Source organism: Pholcus phalangioides, unplaced genomic scaffold, assembly GCF_987345545.1.
Source record: "Pholcus phalangioides strain wild (caught in Gottingen) unplaced genomic scaffold, Ppha-v1.0 ptg000001l_1, whole genome shotgun sequence".
Taxonomy (NCBI): domain Eukaryota; kingdom Metazoa; phylum Arthropoda; class Arachnida; order Araneae; family Pholcidae; genus Pholcus; species Pholcus phalangioides.
The window spans coordinates 19120144-19145043 of record NW_028301594.1 but is presented as its reverse complement, the minus strand read 5'-3'; the positions used below and the strand labels follow the sequence as shown (position 1 = coordinate 19145043).

The following is a 24900-nucleotide window of genomic DNA, read 5'->3' as shown; positions in this document are numbered from 1 at the left end:
AAGGTGAAAAAATACAAGGCCACAACAGGCAAAATGCCCAATGAGGTGGCTGAGAAAAAGGTGCCCATAACAGGTATGAATGTCATATATTTCTAAAATACAGCAACCCAATTAAAAATGCAATTACAAAAACTATAAACAATATATATACATGATAAAATATTATACAATGACCATAAAATGTATTTATGGCTGTCTTATTCCAAGTATGGATAGCTTCTAGATTTACTCCAACATATTTATCATATTTCTTTTTAAACGTGTCAATTGTGTTAGAATTTACTACCCTTGGGGGAATATATAAGCTATTCCATTTATTAACAACCCTATTAGAGAAAAATTCCCTGCGACACCATAACCTTGCATTGTCCTCAACAATCGATACTGGTGTCTCCTTGTAAAAGCAGTCGATTGGCGGTGTACTAAAAGTTCATGGTCCATCCTATCCATCCCATTGAAAATTTTGAACACTTCGATCATATCTCCTCGACACCTGTGTTCATTCAATGTAAACATATTCAAAAAATAAGGTCTCTCTTCATACCTCAAACAGTGTGTGCCAACGAGAACACAGTAGCTCTTCTCTCACCCTTTCAACCATGTCTATGTCCCTCCCTAGGTATGGTCTCCAAAACCTTACAGCATACTCCAGTCCAGGACGAACTAAGCCTCAGAAAAGGGGAAGAATGATTTTAAGAGAACGCGAAGACACCTTTTTGAAAATAAAACCGAGCATTCTATTTGATATACAAAGTAATTCAACATACATTCATTGCCTATTAATGATGGGTGCAGTTTAAGGGTTAATCAGGAGATAGTCTCAAGAGAAGACACTTTCTAAACATTGTCTACCGCAATTCCAAAGAAAGAAAAAACAAAAAAATGCACCTCTGCTTTTTTTTCAGCCTCAGCGACATCTTTCTCTGCATCTTCAAGTGCTTGTAATTGTTGTTTAAGGAATTTATTCTTCTGTTCTTTCTTAATATCTAATTTTTCACATGTTTTCATAGCACTGTGAAAATCGGCCTACAAACAAAAAAGAAAGAAAGAAAAAGAAATTAATAAAAAAATTTAAAAATTCAAAGTTTAACCCTATAACTGGCATTGACGAAACGTCCCACCTTACTTAAAAGCCTTTCATTTTAGCAATGACAAGCCCAGACATTTTGTAAAGCAGATTTCTCAATGGAACAGATTTTCTTATCCCTACTTCATAAGAAAAAACCAATAAGACATTTTAAAAGAGGGGTTTAGTGATTTATGCTATGCCGGTTGGAGGGTTACGATCTTCAGAATTCTAACCTCATACATTCATGTCACTATGCTACACATTTGACCATCACAAAAATTTACACACATAAGAAAATCCTAACTTGATTATTATCATGGAACCAGCTAAACTTGTGAAAATTGACAAAAAAAAGTAACATGTTCAGGAACAGTATCAAATGTCAAAGATTTTGGAAGACAAAATGTAGAATGAAACAGGAACCATAAAAATTTTGCAGATCATTTAATTCCTTTATCAGTATACTACATCACTATTTTTAACTATACACTACTTTCTCAAATCATTAGAAGAAAAAAATTCTCAAAAGTCATCTCCCACCTCTCTCTTATTTTATCCTACAGTTCTAATGAAGACAGCTTTTTTCACAATGGATGAGCTCAAGTTGAAATGGAAAGCTATCAATGTATAACATTAGAGATGGGACAAATATTTGAATGTTATTCAGTGTTCTGCCCTTTTGCAGAATAGTCAGTTTGACTGAATATATGCAAATCTAAGCACAGCAAACTAATTTTAAAAAATCCTATTAATTGGAATTTTTCACATAAATTAACACAATTTGCTGATTATATTTTATTGTGTGGTGCATACCTATTCCTTTCTGTGCAAGAGGTTATGTCAGTGAATTTCTGGGATAAGTAAAACATGAAACTGAAAATAGAATCCTACTGCAATATAGTGGAAGTGTGAACATGAATTACATAAATTCACTAACTGAAGGATATATCTAGACAAGAAATGTATTGAGCTACTGAAAGGAAGTAAAGAACATTGAGAGTGGAAAAATGCGTATTAAATGATGCATTAATACCTTGAGGGTAAACAATGGTTGAAATTTTCTTTTAATCATATGTAAAATTGTAATAAGTGTTGAAAACAAAATGGTTCTGTAAATACAGTGGTACCTCGGCTCAAGAATTTTCCAGCTAACAAAGATTTTTTCGTGCTTTTTCTGCTTTGGCTAATGAATACAGATTCAACTAACAAACATTTTCAATGATATGAATGCATGCACTAACATAAAATATCCGTCTCATGAGCTGAATTTTTGCACCAATCATCATCAGAATTACTGTCACTAGGGCATTAAATCATGCTCACCATGGAATACAGAATTTTTTCAGATGTACCTATACTTCTGTTTCTGAAATTCTTCAAACCATTTCATATAAAATAAAGGATTCAGTCAAAATAGAAAATACATTGAAAAAAAGGGTAACATATGTTTTCCGAGCATGCATTCTTTAAGTGCAAGACTCTTAGCAATAAGCTGAACAGTCTGGGAGATTATCCTTTCCATCTGCATGTATCAGATACGGAAATGAGCTGACAAAATCGCAGATGGATGGGGACACTTATGAACTTTATTGGGTTGTGTCAACACGAGCTTTAGAGTAGACTAAAGCTGATGTTGGTTGTGCACATAATATGAAATAAAAAAGATCTTCAGCATCTCTCATCTTCCTGTATATTTTCATTTATACAATTTTGAAGCTGTTCATTTTAGCCTTCAATCAGTTTTTGTCTTTTTCATAGCACTCCTTAGTATTTTAAAAAACTTATCTTTAAATTTTGGGCAGAACCTGCAACGAATCAAATGATTTTCCATAGAAACCTATGGGTAATCACTTTTTGGCTAACAAATGATCTTCATTAGCTGAGGAATCACTGTAATATTAAAATGCAATATATCATAGTTAAACTTGATTGTCAGTATCATGACAATAAAAATCATTCAATTACCAGTTTTTAAATAATTATTTAAATAATAAATTGCCTAATTAAAATTCAATATCAATTGAAACTATTAATCATTTTATTTTCAATTAAAAACCGGCAATTTTATTTATAATTGTGATGAATTTTAAGAAAATTGGTATTCGGCTGTTGAATATTCAGTATTCGGCCACCATTCATCCCATCCCTACATGTCAAAGCTATCAATAGCACCACATCATGCATATACAGGGTGATCAGTGAATAAGCCCTTATTTCAAAATTAAATATCTCTACAACAAAGATCAATAGAATTATACGGTAAATGGTACGTTTATTAGCAAAACTGTAAGAATGTTGTACAGAAATTTTGAAAATTTCATTTTTTAATTTTTTAAAATTTAAAAAAACAAAAACAAAACTGGAGATTTTGGGGTTCCAAAAATCCTCATTTGTGTGAAGAGAAACCACTGCATTCGCCTAAAGTTACTGCATGGGCTGCGGTATGCGCCGTGTGTGCTGACAAATTGTTCCAAAATTGTAACGTAACGTTCAGTAGTAATCGTTTCTCGCACGAAGAAGGGGCTGATAATGCCTCTGGGGCATACCGCAGCCCATGCAGTAACTTTAGGCAAATGCAGTGGTTTCTCTTCACACAAATGAGGATTTTCGAAACCCCAAAATCTCCAGTTTTGTTTTTTTTTTATATAAATTTTAAAAAAACTAAATTTCTTACAATTTTGCTAATAAATGTACCATTTACCGCATAACTCTATTGATCTTTGTTGTAGATATATTTAATTTTGAAATAAGGGCTTATTCGCTGATCACCCTGTAATTACCTTAGTGTTGAGCATGCATGTCATATTTTCATATTTGTTAGTGCATGCCTTCATGACAATTTTCATTTCTTAGACACACATTAACAAGAGATGGTAAACTCCCCCCCCCCTCCTTCAGGGTCCAAAAAACTCAGTTTTCAGGCAAGCATATTTAATTCTAATTATGTTTCAATGCATTGCTTGATTCTGTTTAGGAGACAATATAGGCTGGTGTTTTTAATTATGTTCATAACGATATCAAATGATAAAATCAGCTGAAGGAACTTAAAATTCCATTTTTTTTTAAATTTCCCTTTGCTTAAATAGTAAAGTAGTAATTATGCTTTATAGTAATAGTAAATTTGCTTAATAGTAATAGTAAAATAATAAAGACAGACACAAAAAAATAATAAATGAATAAATTAAATAATAATAATAATTGCTGTTGAAAAAAAATGGGTTATGCTTTTTTTTTAAAACATGACAGTTCTATCAGTTTTTTTAAATTAACCATATCAATCGCTAAATTGGGAAAACAAGTACATTCAATCAAATATGTACCAGCATCCCAGCCTGGGTGGGCCCATGATTTTGATGGCCATGCCCATGAAATTTTCCAGGTAGGACCTCAGAAAAATCAATTGGCCAATTGGGGCCCGTGACACTCTACGCTCTTAAGACGGCCCTGTCCCAATTCCCTCTCATTAGCAATTTTTAGCAATAAATTAGGAATTTTGTCTGCAATGGCGATGTTCTGTATTTTCCGGTAGATCCTGATATTATGCAATTTTCGCTATGAAATATTATTGTATATTGATATGTATTGAATTATCTACCAGTTGTCTTACAATCAAACATGTATTTAAAAAAACACTTCCACATGAACAGGCTGCCATGTTTGTTTCCATTCATAGATTTGGGCAGCTTTGACCACCATTCAAAGGCAGTTCAGGTGATGCAATGTGTCGCCACAGCTTCTTCATGTGAATAGAGTGGGGTGAAGATAGATTCCTAAAGAAAAGAAACAGTAGCAGCAGAAAACCGCAAACTCAATGTTCCTTTTTGTCTTTTTTTTCATGTTGATGACAATAATTGAAACCTGGCAATATGAATTCATAATCTGGAAGCCCTGCAAAACGTTGCAAAATCCAGCATCGCTGGCTAAATCCTGAAAGTTGGCAGGTCTGAGCATGTAATTTTAAAAAACACTCAAAAACTTATTTTAGCTCAAAATCCCCATCTTCTTAGACTGCTTTGCTCAGAAGCATAACTATGTACTTTGAGTAGAAAATACACTCTACTGTGCCGTTCTATTTGTGTATATATTGATTCTAATTTTTGTTAATTGCATTTTTAATTGGGTTGCTATATATATTTTTGTTTTGGAAATATGTGACATCCATATTTTTATGGGCATCTTTTTCTCAGCCACCTCGTTGGGCATTTTGCCTGTTGTGGCGTTGTATTTGTATTTGTAATTTTTATAATAATATTTTTCGACAAAAAAAAGAAAATTATTGAGATATCCTCATTATTTACATGGGGGGGGGGGGGAATTCACTCAGAGATAAGTTTTTCATAATGCCAGTAACTTTCAGGAATAAATTAATACTGTCAGTTGTGGTATACATCTCTGTTCATTCAGTGAGCAAATAATAAAATCCAACCATTAATTTGTCGGATTCTTCCTTCTTCACTTTGAAATATATATCAGTTTCCTTTTTCGTTGCCTCATAATCCATTTTCTTTTGACGACACTCTTGGTGCTGAACACTTAAGGCATCTTTCTCTTCTGAAATTTTCCTACGCAGAATTTCAAACTTATTCAAATCCTCTACCTGAAATTGAAAACATAAATTTATCTTGAAAAGTAATGTTTTTTGTGCACGTATGAGCATGAACATTTTCTCACTGACAAAGATAGATCTATTCTACAGAGAAAGAAATTTTCCTGTAGATGAACATGACACCAGTTTCAATTTAAGAGGGGGAAATGTAAAAAAGTAAATGCCGATTGGCTATTAAAACACACGCAAATGAGAGGAAAAGAAATGCATCAATAATTAAAATCATATATATAGTAAAATCTTGTTAACTAACAGCCCTAATAAGTTGTCACTCCAGTTAAGTCATAATTTTTCGTTGGTTCCATCTGCTTTCATAGTATGCTCATCAAGAAATGCTCATTTACTTGTCGCTAATTTCGGTTAACTCATCACTATTGAAAAGTTAGAGAGAGAGAGGAACAGATGATTTCTATCGCTCCCTTTAGAGAAAGAGCTTGATAACAGCATATTGCCATGTGTTCAAATGTAACCATAAAAACCTTATGTACCAAAATGAAACAGCTCTAGTAACAAAGGTTATGCTGAGGAAGTTTATTCGTAGAAAAAAAAGTTATAAAAACTTTAGGCACTGTTCGAGAGCTGGATCCGATTTCTGGATGGGCCCGTACTAATTTAAGGCTTCAAATTTAGACAAAATATATTTATTGAAAAATCAGACATTTTTCCCAAGTTGAAGCCTTCTAGTGTCTGCTTTGCCTTGCCTAGGAACCCATCAAGTCCAAATTGGGCACCATGTTAGAATTTACCTTGTGCAGTAAAACCCATCTTCAATGGAATCACAAGGAACCAAGATTTTTTCCGGTTAAACACAGGTTTCTGCTTAATAAAAGTTCAATTGATATAATGTGTAAAATTATGTAACAACCTCGTGTGTGATTGAAATAAAATAAAAACGAATTAATTAGTCTATAATTACTAAATACTGTATTTAGGTTTCGACAGCATCTGTATAAAATTCCAACTCACTGTTTTTGTTCTAAAATAGAGACATTTACAACATTTTCAACTTCCTCAAAAATTTTTAATTAGGGTGTTAATATCTGTCATGTCAGATTCAGTTTGTACATAATCGTCTATGTTTATGTAATCCACAGCATCAGGGCCATAACTAAGAATTTTGTGAGGGAGAGAGAGAGAACATGATTTTGCTGCAGCTACCACTGTAAAATTCAATGATTTTATAATGCTTTTGTTCCCACTAAAATTTGTTGCCACCCCCCCCCCCCCTAAATTTTGCCATCAGGGCAGGTGCCCCCTTTTGCCTCTCTCTAATTAGTTCTGGCCCTGTTCAACCTTGCAATCACGGAATGCACACAGCTTGCATACAATTTTGCAAGTCCTGCATATCATTTGGAAATTCCACCCTTACATTGATTTCTTCCATGGAACAGCCTGCTTCTTCGAAAAATTTTTCTACTATTTCAGAAAGCAATTTTAGCAAGCTTTACTACAAAGCTTATCAAAACCACAACATCAAGTACATAAACAGATTTTTGCTAATCTAAGGGTGGATGATGTAGAACTCACATTTGCAAGCTTATATTGCATGAAAAATTTTGGTGGAGCATTTTAACATTGTGTATGATCTATTGGTCACCAAACACTCAGTGTTTGTATGAAATTTCCCATTAAAGGGTACAATTTTCCTTTTCGCATTAGACAGGTTCTGTTTAAATCAGGTTTTTTAATGTGTTTAGCATTGAAATCACAGGACCATAATTTTTTTTCCATTGAAGACAGATTTCCACTTAATATAGGTTCTATTAAACAATAAGTTTCACTGTATTTGTATCATGAAGTATACCAGTGTATTTGACCATGTGAGTAAAATACTAAAAGCTCAAAAAGTAAAAGTTTTGTTTTTTTTCCTTTTGTAATCTATAAATTTTGTTAATATTGTAATTTTAATTCATATTTAAAAAATTTTTATATTACTTTAAAACTATATGATTTTCACAACATTGCACATCGAAACTGATGTCACTTTGCTTAAGTCATCATAATTTCTCAATAATGTAAGCGAAGACTCAACAAGGTTTTACTATAATTACATTCTCATTATCCTTCTATGCAGTTATAATATTTTATACAAATTTGTGATAAAATAAAACAAGCTTTTTCCAAACCTACAGCAATAAAATCTTTAGCAAGCTCAACAGCATTTCTGAATTGCATAGCAAAATTATGAAACTAATAACAGAATATTCAGTTAATTTTGAACATTCACCAACTGAATATTCTTCTCTTAAAAATCATTACAAATAAAACTGGGGTTCTTGACTTGTAATTGAAAATAAAATTATCTCCATGACTGAAAATTTATCTTGGGATTTTTAATAAAAGTTTTCTTTCATATAATGTATATTGAGATAAGTGGAACCACTTTTTTGCATAGTGCAAATTCAACCTAGTATCTACGTTGAAGAAGTCAATGAAACTTCTTGAAATTCCGATAGCAATTTTTTTCAATCTTGAATCATGCCTGTTTTTTTAGAGCTAATGTTTTAAATTTATTTTCTGCAGTGACCCGTTTCAAGAATTATATTTTTTTACTGGGTCGTTAGTTAGCTTGGCTCCTTGAGGGGACAAGTAGAACACAAAGCTGACTGTGCTTTAAAATCATTCATAAAACGATGATTCATAAATGAAAGTGTTAACAAAGAGGGAAAAATCTATCATTCAAAATCCATCATCAAATTCATCTTCACCTGTCCCAGGCTTTTTTGTAGGGTCCTGTATTTGTCAAAATTTTCCTTATTTTTGTGAAAAATAACAATAGTTTTGTAGGAAGTGAAATAATCTAGTTGAGCTATCACAAAAGAAATGAAATGTCAAATTTATGGTTTCATTATTTTTTATTTTGTGAAGGGTTTGTTTTTCAGATCCGGAATTTTGTGAAGGGTCCAGAAAACAGACCCAAATTTTGACTGGACAGATCTGCGCTCACAATGTTAATTAACAACTTTGATTATCGAAGTTGTTAATTAACATTGAGCACATATCAGATATGTAGAAAACTCACAATGTAGTAATATCCCCCATAAATATCAACCAACATTATATGAGGCAAATGAGAAGGAAAATGTGGATTTTCCCAGACTATCAAACTTGAGAGGTGAAGGAAATGGCAGAACTTCATCGCGTCTAATCATACTTGTCTTCTTGAATGTTGGGCCAGTGAAAGGTAGATGTAGTGTCGATTCTTCTCCCAAATTTTGCTTTCTTGAACTTTGGTTAGTTGCCCACAAACATCTTTATCTTTACCGCCTTTTTATTTGTGAGGTTGACACAAACCTATTCACCAACCTTTTCTTCTGGAATGGTTTCCAACACTTTATGAAGTTTTGATGTTCCTCTATTTTTCAACACTCATCTTTTAGGTTTATTGAAGCAGCTAGTGCTGACTTAGGACCTTTACCCCTTTCTTCAGTTTCATACTACAGTTGATAAAACTAATGTAAGTAGGTACAAGGTTAATGTATATTCATTGATTCTACTTGCTCTAACACAGGAAAAACGGGGGGGGGGGGGGAGAATATAACCTTCTTGATTCCTATTCACCCTTAGAAAATATCATATTTATATTCAAATGACCGATTAAACAAGAAAATAAGAACTTGGCACCAAAGTATCAATATTAGATCAATTTGAGATTTCCGAAACAGTTAAAATGCAAAGGACACAACGAGCACCAACACAATTACAAACTTCTCTGTATGAAAGCTCCTTATAATATTGTACAGGGTGGTCAAAAAGTCAGTAGAAAATTTAAAAATGAATAAAAACCGGAAATATAATCAAAATAAAAAATGGTTTGCAGGGTTAGCATCGCTAGGTCATGGGAATTCTTTTAAGATGTGAAAAAATAACTAAAAAAACAGCCAATAGGTGGCACCGGCACAAACGACTTTGGTGGAAATACACAAATGAGACGGTTATACGAACTTGCATTCCTAATCCACAACCAGTTCACAGCTGTAAACCGTGTATGTGGACCTGCTGCACTCTGCTGTTGTTGGGTTTGTGACTCACCAATGCAATGTGTTATCCCCTGTAGTGGTGGTCATGTGGAACACATACTGCTGTAATGAACGATTTAGAGGTATTCTATTCGTTATTTGCGTATCTTTTCTTTGACTTGTGTACATCAGCGGCACTTATTGGCTGTGGTTTTTTTTCCCCTGTCTTAAAAAAATTCTTGTGACCTAGCGATGCTAACCCTGTAAACCATTTTTTTATTTCAGTTATTTTTCCAGTTTTTATGAATTTTTAAAGTTTCTACAAACTTTTTGCCCACCCTGTATAAGCAAGTTATTGCACCAAGCACATTTATACTTAAAAAAGAAAGATTCAAAAGAAAAATTCCTGAAGCAGCAGTTCTCAGAACCTGAATTTTACAAATCACGTGTGGTTCTCCACTTGCCTTAAATGTAAATTAATACATATTTTTTTAAAAAGAAAAGAAAAAATGTTTGCCATATATATTTACCAATAATAAAATTTGATAAATGATTCAGATTTTAAAATCTGATATGATATATCTAAATATTACTGAAACCATAATTTTTCCACAAATGCTTGTTACATTTTTTAGAATAAATTAAAAACACATTAATCATTATAAAATGAAAAGTTAATGTTTACTCAAAGAAGTTTTTTATGAGCCGATTCTAAACTCAAAGTGCATTTATTTTATCCACTTCATTTTTTTACCAAAACTTAGCATTAATTTGAATATTAAACACTAGTTTCTTTAATCTGTGATAGCTTCTCTCTCTTGATTATTCCAAGTAAAAAAACTAACCCCATACAAATTTCCTCTCCTATCAATAACAATGAACAAACTCAATGAAATGCTGCTCACTTTGTGAGCACTTCCAAATACCCACATTTCTCTCATTTTATTCATATAAATTTCTTCGATAATGCATATCTTTCAATTCCCAGCATTTTAGTTTGTTATCTCATGGCAGTTCGCATGTAACGATAAAAAAATTTATTTTACTGTTATAACTAACTAGTAATGGCACCTGGCACTGCCTCAGCAATGCTCCATATACCAGGAGCATTGAAGAAGTGATGACAAACCATTGTAAAGGGATAAAAATGTCGGAAATGTATTGTTTGGGAACCACAGTGACCAAAGTAAACATTCTAAAAGTCATTAATAAGACCAACAAACAATTGTTTCTAGACTTTTTTTACCATTCCAGACAGTCCACTAGCTCTAATGAACCTCTAAAGTAATGGGTCTTGTTTGGTGCGCATGCAAAATTGGTAGAGATTAGTCTAAAATTGTTTATTTTTATTGAGAATATATACAAAGGAAACTAATTTTATATACAGTAGTGCTCAAAAATGTTTTAAGCACTACTGTGCTCAAAACATTGTTGAGAACAAATCTCTGCAAAATTTGTATTTAAAATTTTAATGAAATCTATCTTGTATGAAACAAACAGAATTTCATATTACAAACTATTTTGAAAGAAAAATTGTACGTCTAAACTTTTTAATTCAGAAACAAATTAATTTATTTTTGCAAAAAAGTCTCAAAAGTCTTCTAGCACAAACAGAAAGTAAACACCTGTAAATAATCAAATCAGTCATGCATTGGGCACTATAACAAAGTAGAATAAGTCAAAACTTTGTTGGAAGCAGTTTAGATTATAAAACTATTTTCCATGTTTTGGTATGGACTCAATGAGTTTTTCCCATGGTCAATGGGCATTTTTCCCCATTCTTTTCTTGCACCTTTGAAAAAAGAATGGGATGGAAAAAACATCAAATTGTCATAGTTTCTGGCTCAGACTCGTCTATCAAACTCAATATATGCTTAATGGTATTCAGGTTATAGCTCTGACTTTACCATCCATAAAACTCTTTAAAACTCTTGTTTTGTTGCCTTCCGAACTACTGCCATATTTTGTTGAAACCAAAGGATTCTGTCTCAGACTTAGCATTACAAGTAACCTCCAATCAACTATTTCCGAACGAACACACTTGAGACGAGTTGAAAAAATATAATTAGCACAATGAGAAAAATTTAAAAAAAAATCAAGTTGATTATCAAGGCAGTCTCTCCCCCCCCCCCCCCCCACCAAATTCTATGAAAAGAACGACTGTGTGTGTATGCTTTCTATTCCTGGGCATAAATGCTAGATAGGTGTTGAAGGCAGTGGAGAGGGGAAAAAAAATCTTACAGATTAGAGGGGGACAACAGAAGACATGATGTCAACACTAATACACAAGCTGTCCAATTACTAGAAAAGTTTTGTTTATGTGGCATTCCCTACTTCAAGGCATGGTTCAATCCAAAAAATGGACCTTGCAAATAGCAAATGAATAGAAATATTCAGGGCATAAATATTTTGGGAGGGATGTGTCCCCCCCCCCCAATCTTCTTTTCACAAGAACGTCTTCAGCTATCGGACTGAACATAAAAATGCTCTGGAAAGGCTAACATTTTTTCAGCTATATTTATTGTCATTGTCGTACTGGAATATTGGTAAGAGTAGCATGTGTCATGTTGTAAAGGATGACGTGTCGTTATGAAATACATTTTTATAAATCCACACACATCTCACACTGTGTGGATTTTCACCTACTATCTACATTGTTCATACTAAAATAATGATTTCCCTTCCCCCCCCCCCCTTCCAATTAGCCAAAATATACATATAAAAAAATTCAAATTAAACAAGAAACTTCAACATTAAATCAGATAGAAAACTCAGAGTTCATAAAAGTTCAAATTATCTAAAATTCAAATTAACCAAGGCCCACTTTATTACCTTCTAGTGGTGTAGCGTATCACTCCATATTGAAAGTACGAACTTGAAGGGTTAACAATTATTTATTAAACTATTTACAATTAAACATTCAATGATTAAATGATTAAATAGGTCATAGTTAATTACATAAAATTAAGAATTTAGATCATCAGCACGACCAGCACAGATGTGGTGACTAGAGGCAGAATGAGGTAAAGAGCAGCAGCGATTCCAGGTTGATTGTGGTTTATATGCAGGTGTACTGCAGTGTCAAATGTGCTCATCACAGCACGGCCATTTGCATATGCCACAGGATACCTCCACTAATGGACGAGGAACTGTATTCCTAGACTTTGAATGTCACCATTTAGTCAGAACGTAGAGTCATTCCGGTTGGTCATGTCAAACACTTGATTTGGATTTTTTTGGACCTTCGGACAAGTGCTCCAAACATGCAGACTTCAACCAGCCCAGCAATACTGTAGACTTCCAACTACCAATGAGGATAGTGAAAAATTTTGGACTGCGTTTTAGGACAGCATATGGGGCCATCATAAGAACGCTGCAGCAGTGGTCAAACAGAGTCACGCCTCAAGAAGACATAACTACAGGTAGCGATATCTTTGTGCATAGGAACCATGATGGGTCACAGCAGGGCCATCATTTCAACTTTTTCCCAGGGGGGCACAGAGCATGTACTAAAGGTACGTATATATATATATCTCCCCCCCCCCTAAATGACGGCCTGGGCCACAGGAACAGGATGGAGTTTATCATGAACTCCCTCAAACTCTCTGTGAAAGCAGCTCCAGATCTGCAGGTGACTTGTGAAGAATCAAAGAACTCACCAGGCAGCTTCAAAGTTATTCCATACAGCATCTCGGCTGAACTGTGTCCGATATCCTCTTTTATAGCAGCTCGAAAGCTTAAGAGGACAAATGGCAAGCACTGTGTCCAAAACGACGAGGAATGGCATAGCATTGCAGACTTTAGTTGTCAGTGATACGTCTCTACCATCCCATTTGACTAAAGATGATATGCTGTAGTGCGAATCTGCTTGATGCCAAGAAAATGGGCAAGCGCTTGGAAGAGACAACTTTCAAACTGTGCACCTTGATAGGTGGTTATGCTAGAGGGCACACCAACCCTGGATATCCATCTGGTCATGAATGCTTTCAGAATTATGAATGACCGACCTTCAAGCATGTATTGAAAATATCAAACTGAAGCATAGGCAGCAAGGATTTCCCTATCATAAGCACTACAACACTCTGTTGGTGCGAGTTTTTGTGAAAAAGAAACCAAGGGGATTGCCAAGAATTTTCAACAAATTAGTGCATAGTATCTCTTAAAATAATAGCGGAGGCATCTATACATACATCTATATATATATAGATAGTTCTAACCGATTCAAATTGCCCTCCTTGCGAAACACAATTCCTGGGTAAAACAAGTATGGCTATAATAAAAGAATGCCGTGGTTGTTGGGGGGGGGGGGGGGGAGCACAGAACTTGACAGATGATGGAAAACATTAAATTGATGACTAAAAATGTTACAAAGTCTTATCAAAATGCAAACTGTCTTTCATTGCAATTTCGTAAATTTTCATTTTTTGTCAAACCAAAGCCACTAGCTAGTTGCTTGAAGCTGGACTAGCTTTAGGAATAGGAAAAGCTTCCATAATTGCATGTACACATTTTTACTTACCAATTATTTCTTGTTTAAGATAATAAAAATAACATGTTTTTGAGTCACATGGTACAATTTTGAGTCAAATCATCACAGCTATTTATGAAATGGTTGGGGAAGAAGATATATCACCTGAGTTGACACATCAGTTGGATTCTCAGTGATTTCCAAGCTCTTGATTTTTTGCTCATTGATGAGTATCAGTTGGTTCTTCTCCCGTATCATCAGTTGAAATCTACCAAGATCTTTGCCTAGTTCTCTCATAAAATTCTGAATGGAGGACATTTCATCATTTTTCTCAATTTTCATTGTCTTAAGAGCATTCACTTCAACCATTTTTGATCTGAAATAAATGTAAAATTTAATGCACCAGAACTTTTTAATTTTTTGTGCTAGCAACAAGTGTATGTATAAGTCTTTCACAAGGATTATACCCAGCTATTTAACTGCAAGACTCGTACAGACGATAGAACCTCCAGTTTCGAATAGAAACAATTTCTTACTCATACTTAATCAGTGTATTACAGTTAAATCCTCAAAAGAAACTAAATTAAATATAAAGAACTCTTAGTTTTACTGGTGTTGAGTGTTTTAGTTCCCAAATTAATAATTCAGTGTGTCATATATAAGATTTGGCTGGTATATTGCTTGCAAGCATATGCAGAAGAACATTCTTTATATGACTTTCACATTTATATGCCCAGGTATTATTGCTAAGGCTCCATATTCAAATGTCAAAATATTTCATCATCCTTTACAATAACACGAATCTAAAAAAAACACATATTGGAGTCCCTCCACTGATTTTGACAACTATATATAATTTAGAATCTCCATCAAATCTTCTTCACTTGAAAGGAAGGACAGAGCGGACAATTGATAAGGAAAAAAATAAAAACACAATAAAATGCAAATCACCTAATATCATTCTCAGAGAAAATTTCTTTATTCAGGTAATTCAATCCTTTGTTACTAGAGCAAGAGTAGTAACGGTATTTTGGGTGAGGATAAAGCTGATCCCCCTCCAGAGTGAATGCAGATAAACACTGCTTTGGTGGTCTGTCCATCATCACATTAGAAGCCTCCTCAGATGTTTCAATAAGAATAGCATTTTCTATAGATCTCTGAAAAAAATGCAAAGCAATAAAAAATTATTCTTCCAAAATTCCTTTTGCAGCACGAAAGAAAATTTGTACTGAGGTGTAAGACACCTACATCATGATTCTAATGTAAACCTTGAGAGATGGGCAGATTCCTGAGATCATTCTTAACAAAGGTAAATAACTTGTGATAATGCCAAAATTCTTTGAAATAGATGGTGCAGTTAAATCGGGTTTTGCTATATAAGAACCAAAATTTATAAATATATACATATATATGCTATACCTGATCAATCAGACAATTTAAGACAACCGGATTCTCACATTCAATCATTTCATAAACAGTTGGATAGTTTGAGACAGCCATTTTATCCCGAACATCGTGGACCTAGATCGGTGTAAAGAAAATAACAGATAAAACATTTTTTCAAAAGCATATCCAGAATTATAAATAGTAAGTAGCTACAAGCAATCATGATGGACTCGCACCACAAGGATTCATGTTCAACCCACTAATGATACAGTGGTGGTCAGCTGAAGTTTGTTTCCTGGTTTTCCAACTTAAAGGCACAAATGGGAGTCAATCTCTCATTTAAAAAAGTCTCCCCATAGAGAGCAATTAGGCCTCTAACATTCTGAATTGACTCATAATCAGTGTTTGGCAATACGCATCTAGATGTGTAATTTGAATATAAAAATTTTAATTTACTCTTCAAAATTTCACTGAGAAGTGAAAATAATCATTCAAATTTTAGATAATTCTTTTTAATAGAGTTATTTCTGACGAATAAAAAAATACTCCTATTTTTTTTCAAAAATACCCTTTAAAATTTTAGAGAGGAGTGAGATTACTCTTCAAAATTATATTTTCAGACAACATTGCTCATAATGCAATGCACAAAATAGCCTGCCAAGTTGTTTGCTTCAAAATTTGGAAGGCAGATGGCATCACTTCTTGAACACATAACAAGCAATTGAATTTTGATGCATGAATCATGTATCTAAATGTATAATTTTGAACACTGTTAGATACATGACACATTTTCCGACATGCAACACCAATTTGTTACAAATGCCTAAGAGGAGTATTTACGAGGTGCAAGTATGATTTAGAAGTAGTAAGTGTAATGTTAATGTAAGTGTAATTTTAAAAATGTAAGAGCCAATGCAGATAGACCAAAAGAAAAACTGTAAGAGTAACCTTGACCATGGTAAACCTTTAAACACGCGAAATAGTCTTAATACAAATAAGTATAATTGCATTCTAACCGATGTTTTTGGAGTGCAAGAGATAAGAAATGCATAACTGTACAACTGTACGTTGTTTCAACTCTTTGTGACCTTGACAGAATAGAGCTTGCAAGTAGGCACATTTTAGTAAAAAAATTGTGAGCTTGTTTTTGCAGTGCTTCTTTTCAACATAGCAAGTTTAGTGAACTATATTTAGTAATAATTACTATATTATAACCCATGCAATCACCATACCAAGTGCCCAATTATACCAAGTATTGTAAATGAAGTTATTAATTAGTATTTTTCACAAATGGTGAAACATCTTGTACCCTGGAACCAAGATATGAAAAAAAATCGTAATTTAAAAAAAAAAAAAATCAGGTTTTTTTTATTTATATATATAAATTAGGTTTTTAAATTTAAATTAACTGACTGCATATTAATTAAAACAAAAATCACATTAATCATTAAGATTCACTTAATTGCTCAAATTTAATTCAGCATTAACTAATAAATTAAGAAAAATAATAAGAAACCAACAATCACTACAATCAAGAAATAAGAACACCAAAAATCTGTGCTTATATAACATAAAAGATCATTGAGTCTAAATTAACTTCATGGATTTACATTTTTCTCACAGAGGAAAAAGTGTGCTTATGCATAAGGGCTCCACCCTACTTTAACCAGTCATCTGGCCAATTACTATATCTCCTTTTACTTTTTTTCGCCCATTAAAAGTTTGAAGCCATTAAAATATATTTTCCCAATTAAAATTTTCTTATGATTACATTAAAACTGACTTTGTGTTCTTAAATGTGTTTTTAAATCAATAATAATTTAAATAATTGCTAGTTTACAAAAATTGAAATAGTTACACAAAAGTAGCATGATGTCCTTATGCCATAGTAGCCAGATGATCTGGTTAAAGTAAATGTCTGGGGGCAACTCAGCATCACATATAGTGTCGGGTTTCTAGATTTACTTGATGTACAACCAAAGGATTCTTCAGCATTAACTAAATGAAAAACATTTTAATGAAAACATTGTCTCTTGTGCAATTGGTGGAGACATTTATTATGATGTGTTTTCTACTTGTGTGATGTCACTTAATAATTTACATATTTTTGTTCATTCACAATTATAATGAGTTGTTGCTTATTGGTGAAAAACGAAGCAGACTTTTCACTTTTTGTATTAAAATTTCAAGTCTAACGATATTTATGTTGGTGCAACATCTATTATTTTAAATCAACAATCAGGGCATAGAATTCAATGCTTTTCAAAATAAAATAAAAAAATCAAGTGATTTTTAAATTGATGTACCCTGCTTGGAACAGTATAAAACTTGAAATTTTCCTAGTTACCTTGGAATACGCAACTTGCATTAATTTTTAATACTTTTTTTTTTGCAATTAAATACAATTTTTATTTGAAATTTTTATATAATACTATACTTCTTTCCACCACCCCCCTTCAAGAATTCATGATATACAGTTGGTTTAGTAATCCACAAGACTCCATTATTCTATGAAAGAGTTTAAAAGGTGGAGAGAATTTCTTTGAATGAAAAATTGATTAGAATTTCTTTAGTTATTGAAAAGTTTTCACATGCCACTCCTGATGGCGCAGGTTGGCCACCCCTGGTCTAGTGTGAACAAATAACTATTTGGGGTTGCTGGTACACCATCTTGGTCCATATCAGTTTTTCTTGCTAAGTCGTTTCTGTAGTGTTCTTCCTCAGGATGTCACAATAGTGTTGTAGATCAATTAATCAATTATTATATTATCAACTACCTGATACCCGGTGACGTTGCTCGTCCCGTAAAAAATTTATATACCTATAGCTTATTAATTATTTCTTAATCAAAAAAATTTCTGCATCAAGTAAGAAAAAATTACTTTTATTTTTAAATATTATAATTAAAAACTTCCGGAAATCGATGTGGATACACAATATTTTTTGTTTTTCCATCTGGTGTGTAGGTGTACAAATTTTTGGGATTACCAACACGCGAACAGGCGACGAAAAGCTGTCTGTAAGAAATACAGGGCTCAAGTAGGTTGATACCTGCCACTGCTAACGACTGGCCTTGCGCTTTGTTGATTGTCACGGCAAAAGCTAAACCAATCGGGAACTGTAATCGCTTGAAAGTGAATGGCATTTCTTCAGTGGTAATTGGGATATGTGGAATGAAGACTAGGGTGGAACAAATTTTTTTTTTTTTTTTTTGAAATTGCCATTGTAATACAATTTAAAATATGCCTTTATGTGAAGTAATCATTCCTAATTTTTTTCTCCAAAATTCCAACTTCTTGAGGTTCCTCATCGCCCCTAAAGTTTTACGCACGTGTGGAATTCTGTAACATGACACTGCGGAGGAGGCTTTCCTATTCCCCTGAACACGTGATTTGTTCAGTGATCTCGATGTTATTCCCTTGTTTTCAGTATTCATTTGCAATCTTACCCCTTAACTGAGAGGGTGTACAGTTGTCAAAATGATGACCAGAAGCTTTTATCGTTGTGAGATTTTAGGAAATCCTAAAGAGTTGGATTCTCGGGTCTCGCCCACCTATGGCAATGTTAAGCTTTGTTATTAGCTGACTCAACACAATTTGAAGGCACAACAATCAAGAAAAGATCCAGCTATTGCAGACGTTCTTGAAATTAGCGTGCCAAAGATAGAAAATATTTGGAAAACTGCTTCAATTCCTGCGGTTTCTCACCAACAGATATGTAAAATTTTCAGACTTTTAATGTAAATACAAGAATCTTCAGAAAAATATGAAAGCAAGGAAAGATTCTCAAACTTTGAAGTTGAACTTGAAATATTTTCAGTGCGAAGCACGGAAATTGTTCGACATTGCAGCAAGCAAATGTGATTTCGAAGACCTTAAGTGTGACAAGTTGAGAAAGGTTTCAAATTTAGAGCAAGATTTCTTGCAAGATCAAAGAAGTACACGCAAGATGGCCATTGGTCGAGTAGATGTCTTAACAACGAAGAAATTTGAAAACAGTGAACAAAGGAAAATGAAAATGGCATCCCGTTTCAAGTCATCTCAAGAAGAAACGTCGGAAACTAGTTCATCAACCACTAAAAACTCATCTATATCCAACGATTCTGAGGAAAGTGATCTATATGAGCCAATACACAGTTTACCGTTGAAGTTAGCATTTCCATCTACCAGTACCTGAAGCTTGTCCATCAATCAGTGCCGAAGCAAGGACTTCATTTGCTTTTAAAGTTCTATCATCATCCTCTCAGATGAGAAATAAATTACCAAATGTTCCTCTTGCTTGTGATAGAACTGGTGTGTCTGATCGATCAGCTGCAATTATTGCGAATGTTGTGCTAGAAGATGTTGGGTTATTGACGAAAGAGAAGCCAAATATGACAATAGACCGGATGAAAATAAGGGGTAAAAGAGCATGACAGGGAGTTCTTTTTCAAGATGCGAGGAATATATTTGGTGGTCGTAAAGACAAAACCTTAGCTAATGTCAAAGAACCATATCTGAAGAACACATAACTATATTGGAGGAACCCGGGTTAATTTATCTTTTTAACACAACTCCAAGAAGCAGTGGAGCAAGGGATATAATGTCATCAAAATTCTAGACTTTTTGAAGAAAGATTTTGGTACAAAAGAATTGATGGCGATCGGATGTGACAGAACTGTTACCAACACTGGTTATAAAAATGGTGTTATCAGATTAATAGAGAAAGAAATAGGCCATCCCTTGCAATGGCTTATTTGTCTTTTTCACTTCAACCTCTAAGGCATCTTGTGAAGCATCTAGATGGATCTTCCATCAGTGCACACAGGCTTCAAGGTGATATCGGAAAAAGTTTGGGAAATTGTGAAAGATTATATATGTATATATATATATATATATAAATACACGGGCAAGTAGTACGGGCAAAAAACTGAGAATCAAGAGAATTCTAAAAATTAGAAATAAAGGATTTTATCAGACGCAGAAATCCGTACATTCCATGTTCCGAAAATAAACTTTTCTGCTAAGCACTATTCGGAACTAATTGCATGTGATCAAGTGCAAGTGACTGAACCACCTATTATAAAAAATCAAAAACTGGACCCACAAAAATTATCTGAACCTGCTTTTCCATCTATACCAAATTTTACCGTGTCACACGCAAGCAGTTGAACGGTGTGTACGACTCGCTACTGAAGCATCTCTTGCTGTATCAACAACCGAGAGTCGTGAAGGCTTCATTCAAGCCAGAGTAAAATCAAGGAGTACTCTTCCATCGTTAGAAAAAAAGTTGACTATTTTACAAAAAAGTGAAATGTAATAAGTGTGATAACAGAGGAAGCAATAGAGGTATCCTCCTGACACCTATATCGTCAAACTATGTTTTTTTTGTTTTTATAATTTGGAACATGGTTATAGTTTTGTCTCCACCCCATCCCCCCAAAAAAAGGTTTATTATATATATATAATTTTTACATAGATTTTTATAATGTGCACTTAGAAAAGTGTTTTTGCTCGACCTTTAGGGTCTGTGAGGAACCTCAAGATATTAAAATATTTTCCTAGATTTTGGTATAATGTCTTAAAACCTTGAAAGACATCTTTTGAATACTAAGGCAACATCAATTTCTAAAAAAAAAAGTGAAAAAAACACCCTTTTTCGTTCCACGACAACGTCTTCTCCTTTGGCACATTCAGTTAGAATCGTTGCTTCAATGATGCAATTGTGCAATTTCTTCATGCAGAGTCAGGTGAAAATGATAGCAGTGGTGAGTAATTTTGCAGTTGAAACTCACATGTTGGTGGATAATGATATTTTTTTAACTTCGTGCCAGAGTGTTGATGATTTGAGGTAAGCATTGAGTTCATCTGATGGCATTGAACAGTTTTATTCTCAGTTTTGTCGTCATAGTTGTTGTTCTCTGTTGTTAGTGACGTCATGCGTCCATCTTGTGCAGCGAATATTATTCAAACACCTTTTAAGCATTTTTTAAATTGAAACTATACCTCTACAATGGGCGGATGATAAGATAAAGGCTGCATTACACTTACAGAACACCCTGTATATAGGCAAGGAAAAATGTCTGGAGCTTCCCGAGTTTTCTTCAATTACTGGGAGGATTGGAAAAGTGACAAACCATTATAAAGGAATAAACTGTTATAATGGCAGCATTAAAGATTTGACAAACCATTGTAAAGACATATATACACGTCTGAAACACATTGTTGGGAACCACGGTAACCAAAGTAAATGTTCTGAAAGTGATTGTTGAGGCCCTAAAACCATTTGTTGCCACACAGTTTTTCACCCATTTCAGGCATTTGCCCAGCTCTGACGAACTTTTAAAGTAGCCTACGGTTCAATCCTGGTCCTGTTTGGTATATATGCAAAATCTGGCGACGATTGGCCTAAAACTGTAGATTTGTATAAAGAACATACACACAGACTTTCACATTTACATATAAGATAAATTAATAATATCATATTTGAGTCATTATTTTGATATTTTATTTAAAACATACTTTATATATTAAAAATAATCATATTACTTTTTCAGTAATATTTGTATTTTTTCATTGTAATTTTGCCCTGCTTCAAAGTACAATACTGTATGTTTCAAGGTACCAGATCCAATGTTGTACCTTAGAACATTTTAGCCTACTCTTAAATCCATATTTCATGGTTATAGTAAAACCGAAAGTTAATTTAAATATCACCTGATGTCTCATATAGTATAAAGATAGTAAAAATGAATTTAGTGAAATTTTACGGTAAAAAATAACTTTGAAGGAAAAATGTTTGAAGGTATAACAGTCTCTCCTGTAACATAAGAAAAAGATAAATCTAAAAGCAAAAAATTACATCATCTAGAAATCCACTAACAACAGTTGCTGGAATTTTTGTACGATCACAAACACTTTCCATAATCTTCATTAATGTTGCTCTATCAGTCATATTGTCACAACAGTAACTTCGCAGTAATGGAGGTCCTAAAAAATTTTCAATGGCAAAAGCCCACTTCTGTTCTCTAACCTTGATATGTAAACCTTTGAACAGAACAGAAATCATAAATAAAAAAATTATTTGGAATCAAAACAGACACAACAGTTGATGATACATTGTAAAGAATTAAAAGCAACAGAAAATCTATGCATATTTGTATTGATGAAAAAATCTAGACACTATACAGCCAGGACTAGGATTTTTGTGTATATTGAGGGGGAGTGTGAACACGATTCCTCTTCCTTTCCCCCCCCCCCCACAGTAAAATTCAATTACCTTATAATGATGTTTCTGTTCTCACGAAAAATTAGCCACCTGGGGCAGTTGGCCCTTTTATGCCACTGAAATCGTCCAAAATATTGTCACGATGCTCAACAGGCCTAAAAACACAAATTATACATATCCAAACATTAAGCACACTGTTATGTTTCACCAACACAAATCTTATATAGCTCCCTTATTTGTGAAATATTTAATAGTAAATTGTCTTTAGAGTGATAGACAGGCATTTCGAACCATTGGAGAAGGCAAAGGAAATCAGTTCAACTGTTACCGAGAGTGGTTTTTCTTGCATAATGAAAGTTAAAAAGTTAAGTTTCGGCTGGAAATAGGCTAGGCCTATCTAGAAACACAGTACACACATTTATGATGATAGCTTTGCGAGGATTCAAATGAATCAGAATTAGATTTAAATGAATTAGAAGATATTAATGAAATAAGATGTTTTTTCCAGAATGAAAAATTGATCAGAAAGGAACATACAGATTGATTTATAAGAATAGGGGGGGGGGGGGCATGTGAATATGGTGTATTTATCCCAGTTAACTTCGTTAAAAATTTCAAAAACAATATTAATAGATGAGAATACTGACACCATGTAGTGACTACAATTGCTGCTGTGGTGGTCGAGTGGTCATAGTGACAAACTCGCATCGCGGGAACCCGGGTTCGAGCCCCACCGTCACCACAGTGGTGGTCGGCTGAAGTTGGTTTTCTGTGGTTCCCAACTTCGAGGCGCAAATGCGAGCTGATCTTTCCGTTAAAAAGTCTCGCCACAGAGAGCAACAGTCCTACAAACAGTACAAATATTCAGTCACTACACATCACTCACTTCACTTCTGAGATATAGATGGCAGCACTGAAAAATCATACACAACACTAGACACGCACTCAAACTGTTAGGTACACACACTTAACTTCCGGCACAACTCACTAGGTAGTAAATTGCCTCTGGCGATAAACCTGAGTTGTGCTCGGTTTGAAAAAGAAAAAAAAAAGTGACTACAATTTCAGACCAATTAGTCATTTTGTATTTCAGTTGTGAAAGTGTTTGTTTTAGGGCATGTGCAATAAATTAGTACTTCCAACTTCTTGATGAAAAAACAGTATCAAAACAGTACTCAAATTTCAAAATAACCATTGGAATTTATAATTATCTTATTAAGGTAAGTTTAGGAATCTTTTTGATGTTTTTATTTCAATTGAAATGCTTTATTTTTCAAAATTAGTCTTAATGGAGTATATCGGACACTTGTGAACAAAGCTTTAAGGGCAGATGTAAACAGTTCACAGGAGTCTTCTCTACATCTGTTTATTTGAATTTTTTATTTTTATTTTGCAAGTATATTGTGCTATTCAACTATAAATAAAAACTTGATTTGAATTTCTAACAATGAATAGTAATAAGTATACAATGCAATCTTGTATTTGTGAAAAATATGATTCTAGCTGAGCAATGGTAATTGTGCATGATTTATGAATAAAAAATGAGGCAAATATACATATATAGTGTATGTCGTGAAGAGATATCTTTTAGCAAAATAGATTCTATGTTCATTGCAAATAAATATGTCATGTGATTATTTTACTTTCTATAGATTGCATTATTGAAAAGTATAGTGAGAAAAGACAAAGAACTGTCATTTCAGAAAAAAAATGTAGCAGATGATGTATGTACAGGCTGTTATTAAAAAACAAAATGCCAATAAGAACTGTGCAAAAACGTTTGATTTAAAGCTGAAAAAACCTTTCTAGAAAGTGGGAAGGTTAAAAGTGAAAGTGATCATGATGAAATAATGTCATTGGAAAATAATTTTTGCAGCAAGTATGAGTTAGTCAAGTAGAATAAAAAAGAACAGAGTTCGGAAGGAAACAAAATGTGAGAAGTTGAACACAGCATGTTCTTTTGTAAATGAATTTAGAATGTGCTCTATAAATATATACCCTTAAACCATAGCATTGAGAAAATGTGCGAGTGAATAAAAAATAGTATAGCAATGAAAAATAAAGTCTGTTTTTATGAGTAATTATGTTTGTTCACAAGTGCCCCAGGCATGTTCACAACTGGCCCCTCCACCCTTAGCGGAACACGAACACATGTGAACAATTTCAATCATTCTTCAAATTCCTTTAAAAAAACAAAATTAATTTT

The 24900-nt window shown here is 33.6% G+C and overlaps 1 protein-coding gene across 2 annotated transcripts in view; it reads right to left on the bottom strand.

The window, feature by feature from the left end:
- Window positions 1–24900, bottom strand: part of SMC6 (Structural maintenance of chromosomes 6) — an 89190-nt gene that overhangs the window by 26219 nt on the left and 38071 nt on the right. For both annotated transcript variants that reach the window (XM_089232003.1, XM_089232004.1), the window contains exons 15-20: window positions 22329–22513; window positions 15522–15623; window positions 15054–15259; window positions 14268–14478; window positions 5496–5666; window positions 889–1026 (exon numbers count right to left, since the gene is read on the bottom strand). In XM_089232003.1, coding sequence (XP_089088129.1) covers window positions 889–1026; window positions 5496–5666; window positions 14268–14478; window positions 15054–15259; window positions 15522–15623; window positions 22329–22513 — 1013 coding nt within the window. The remainder of the gene's footprint in view (window positions 1–888; window positions 1027–5495; window positions 5667–14267; window positions 14479–15053; window positions 15260–15521; window positions 15624–22328; window positions 22514–24900) is intronic.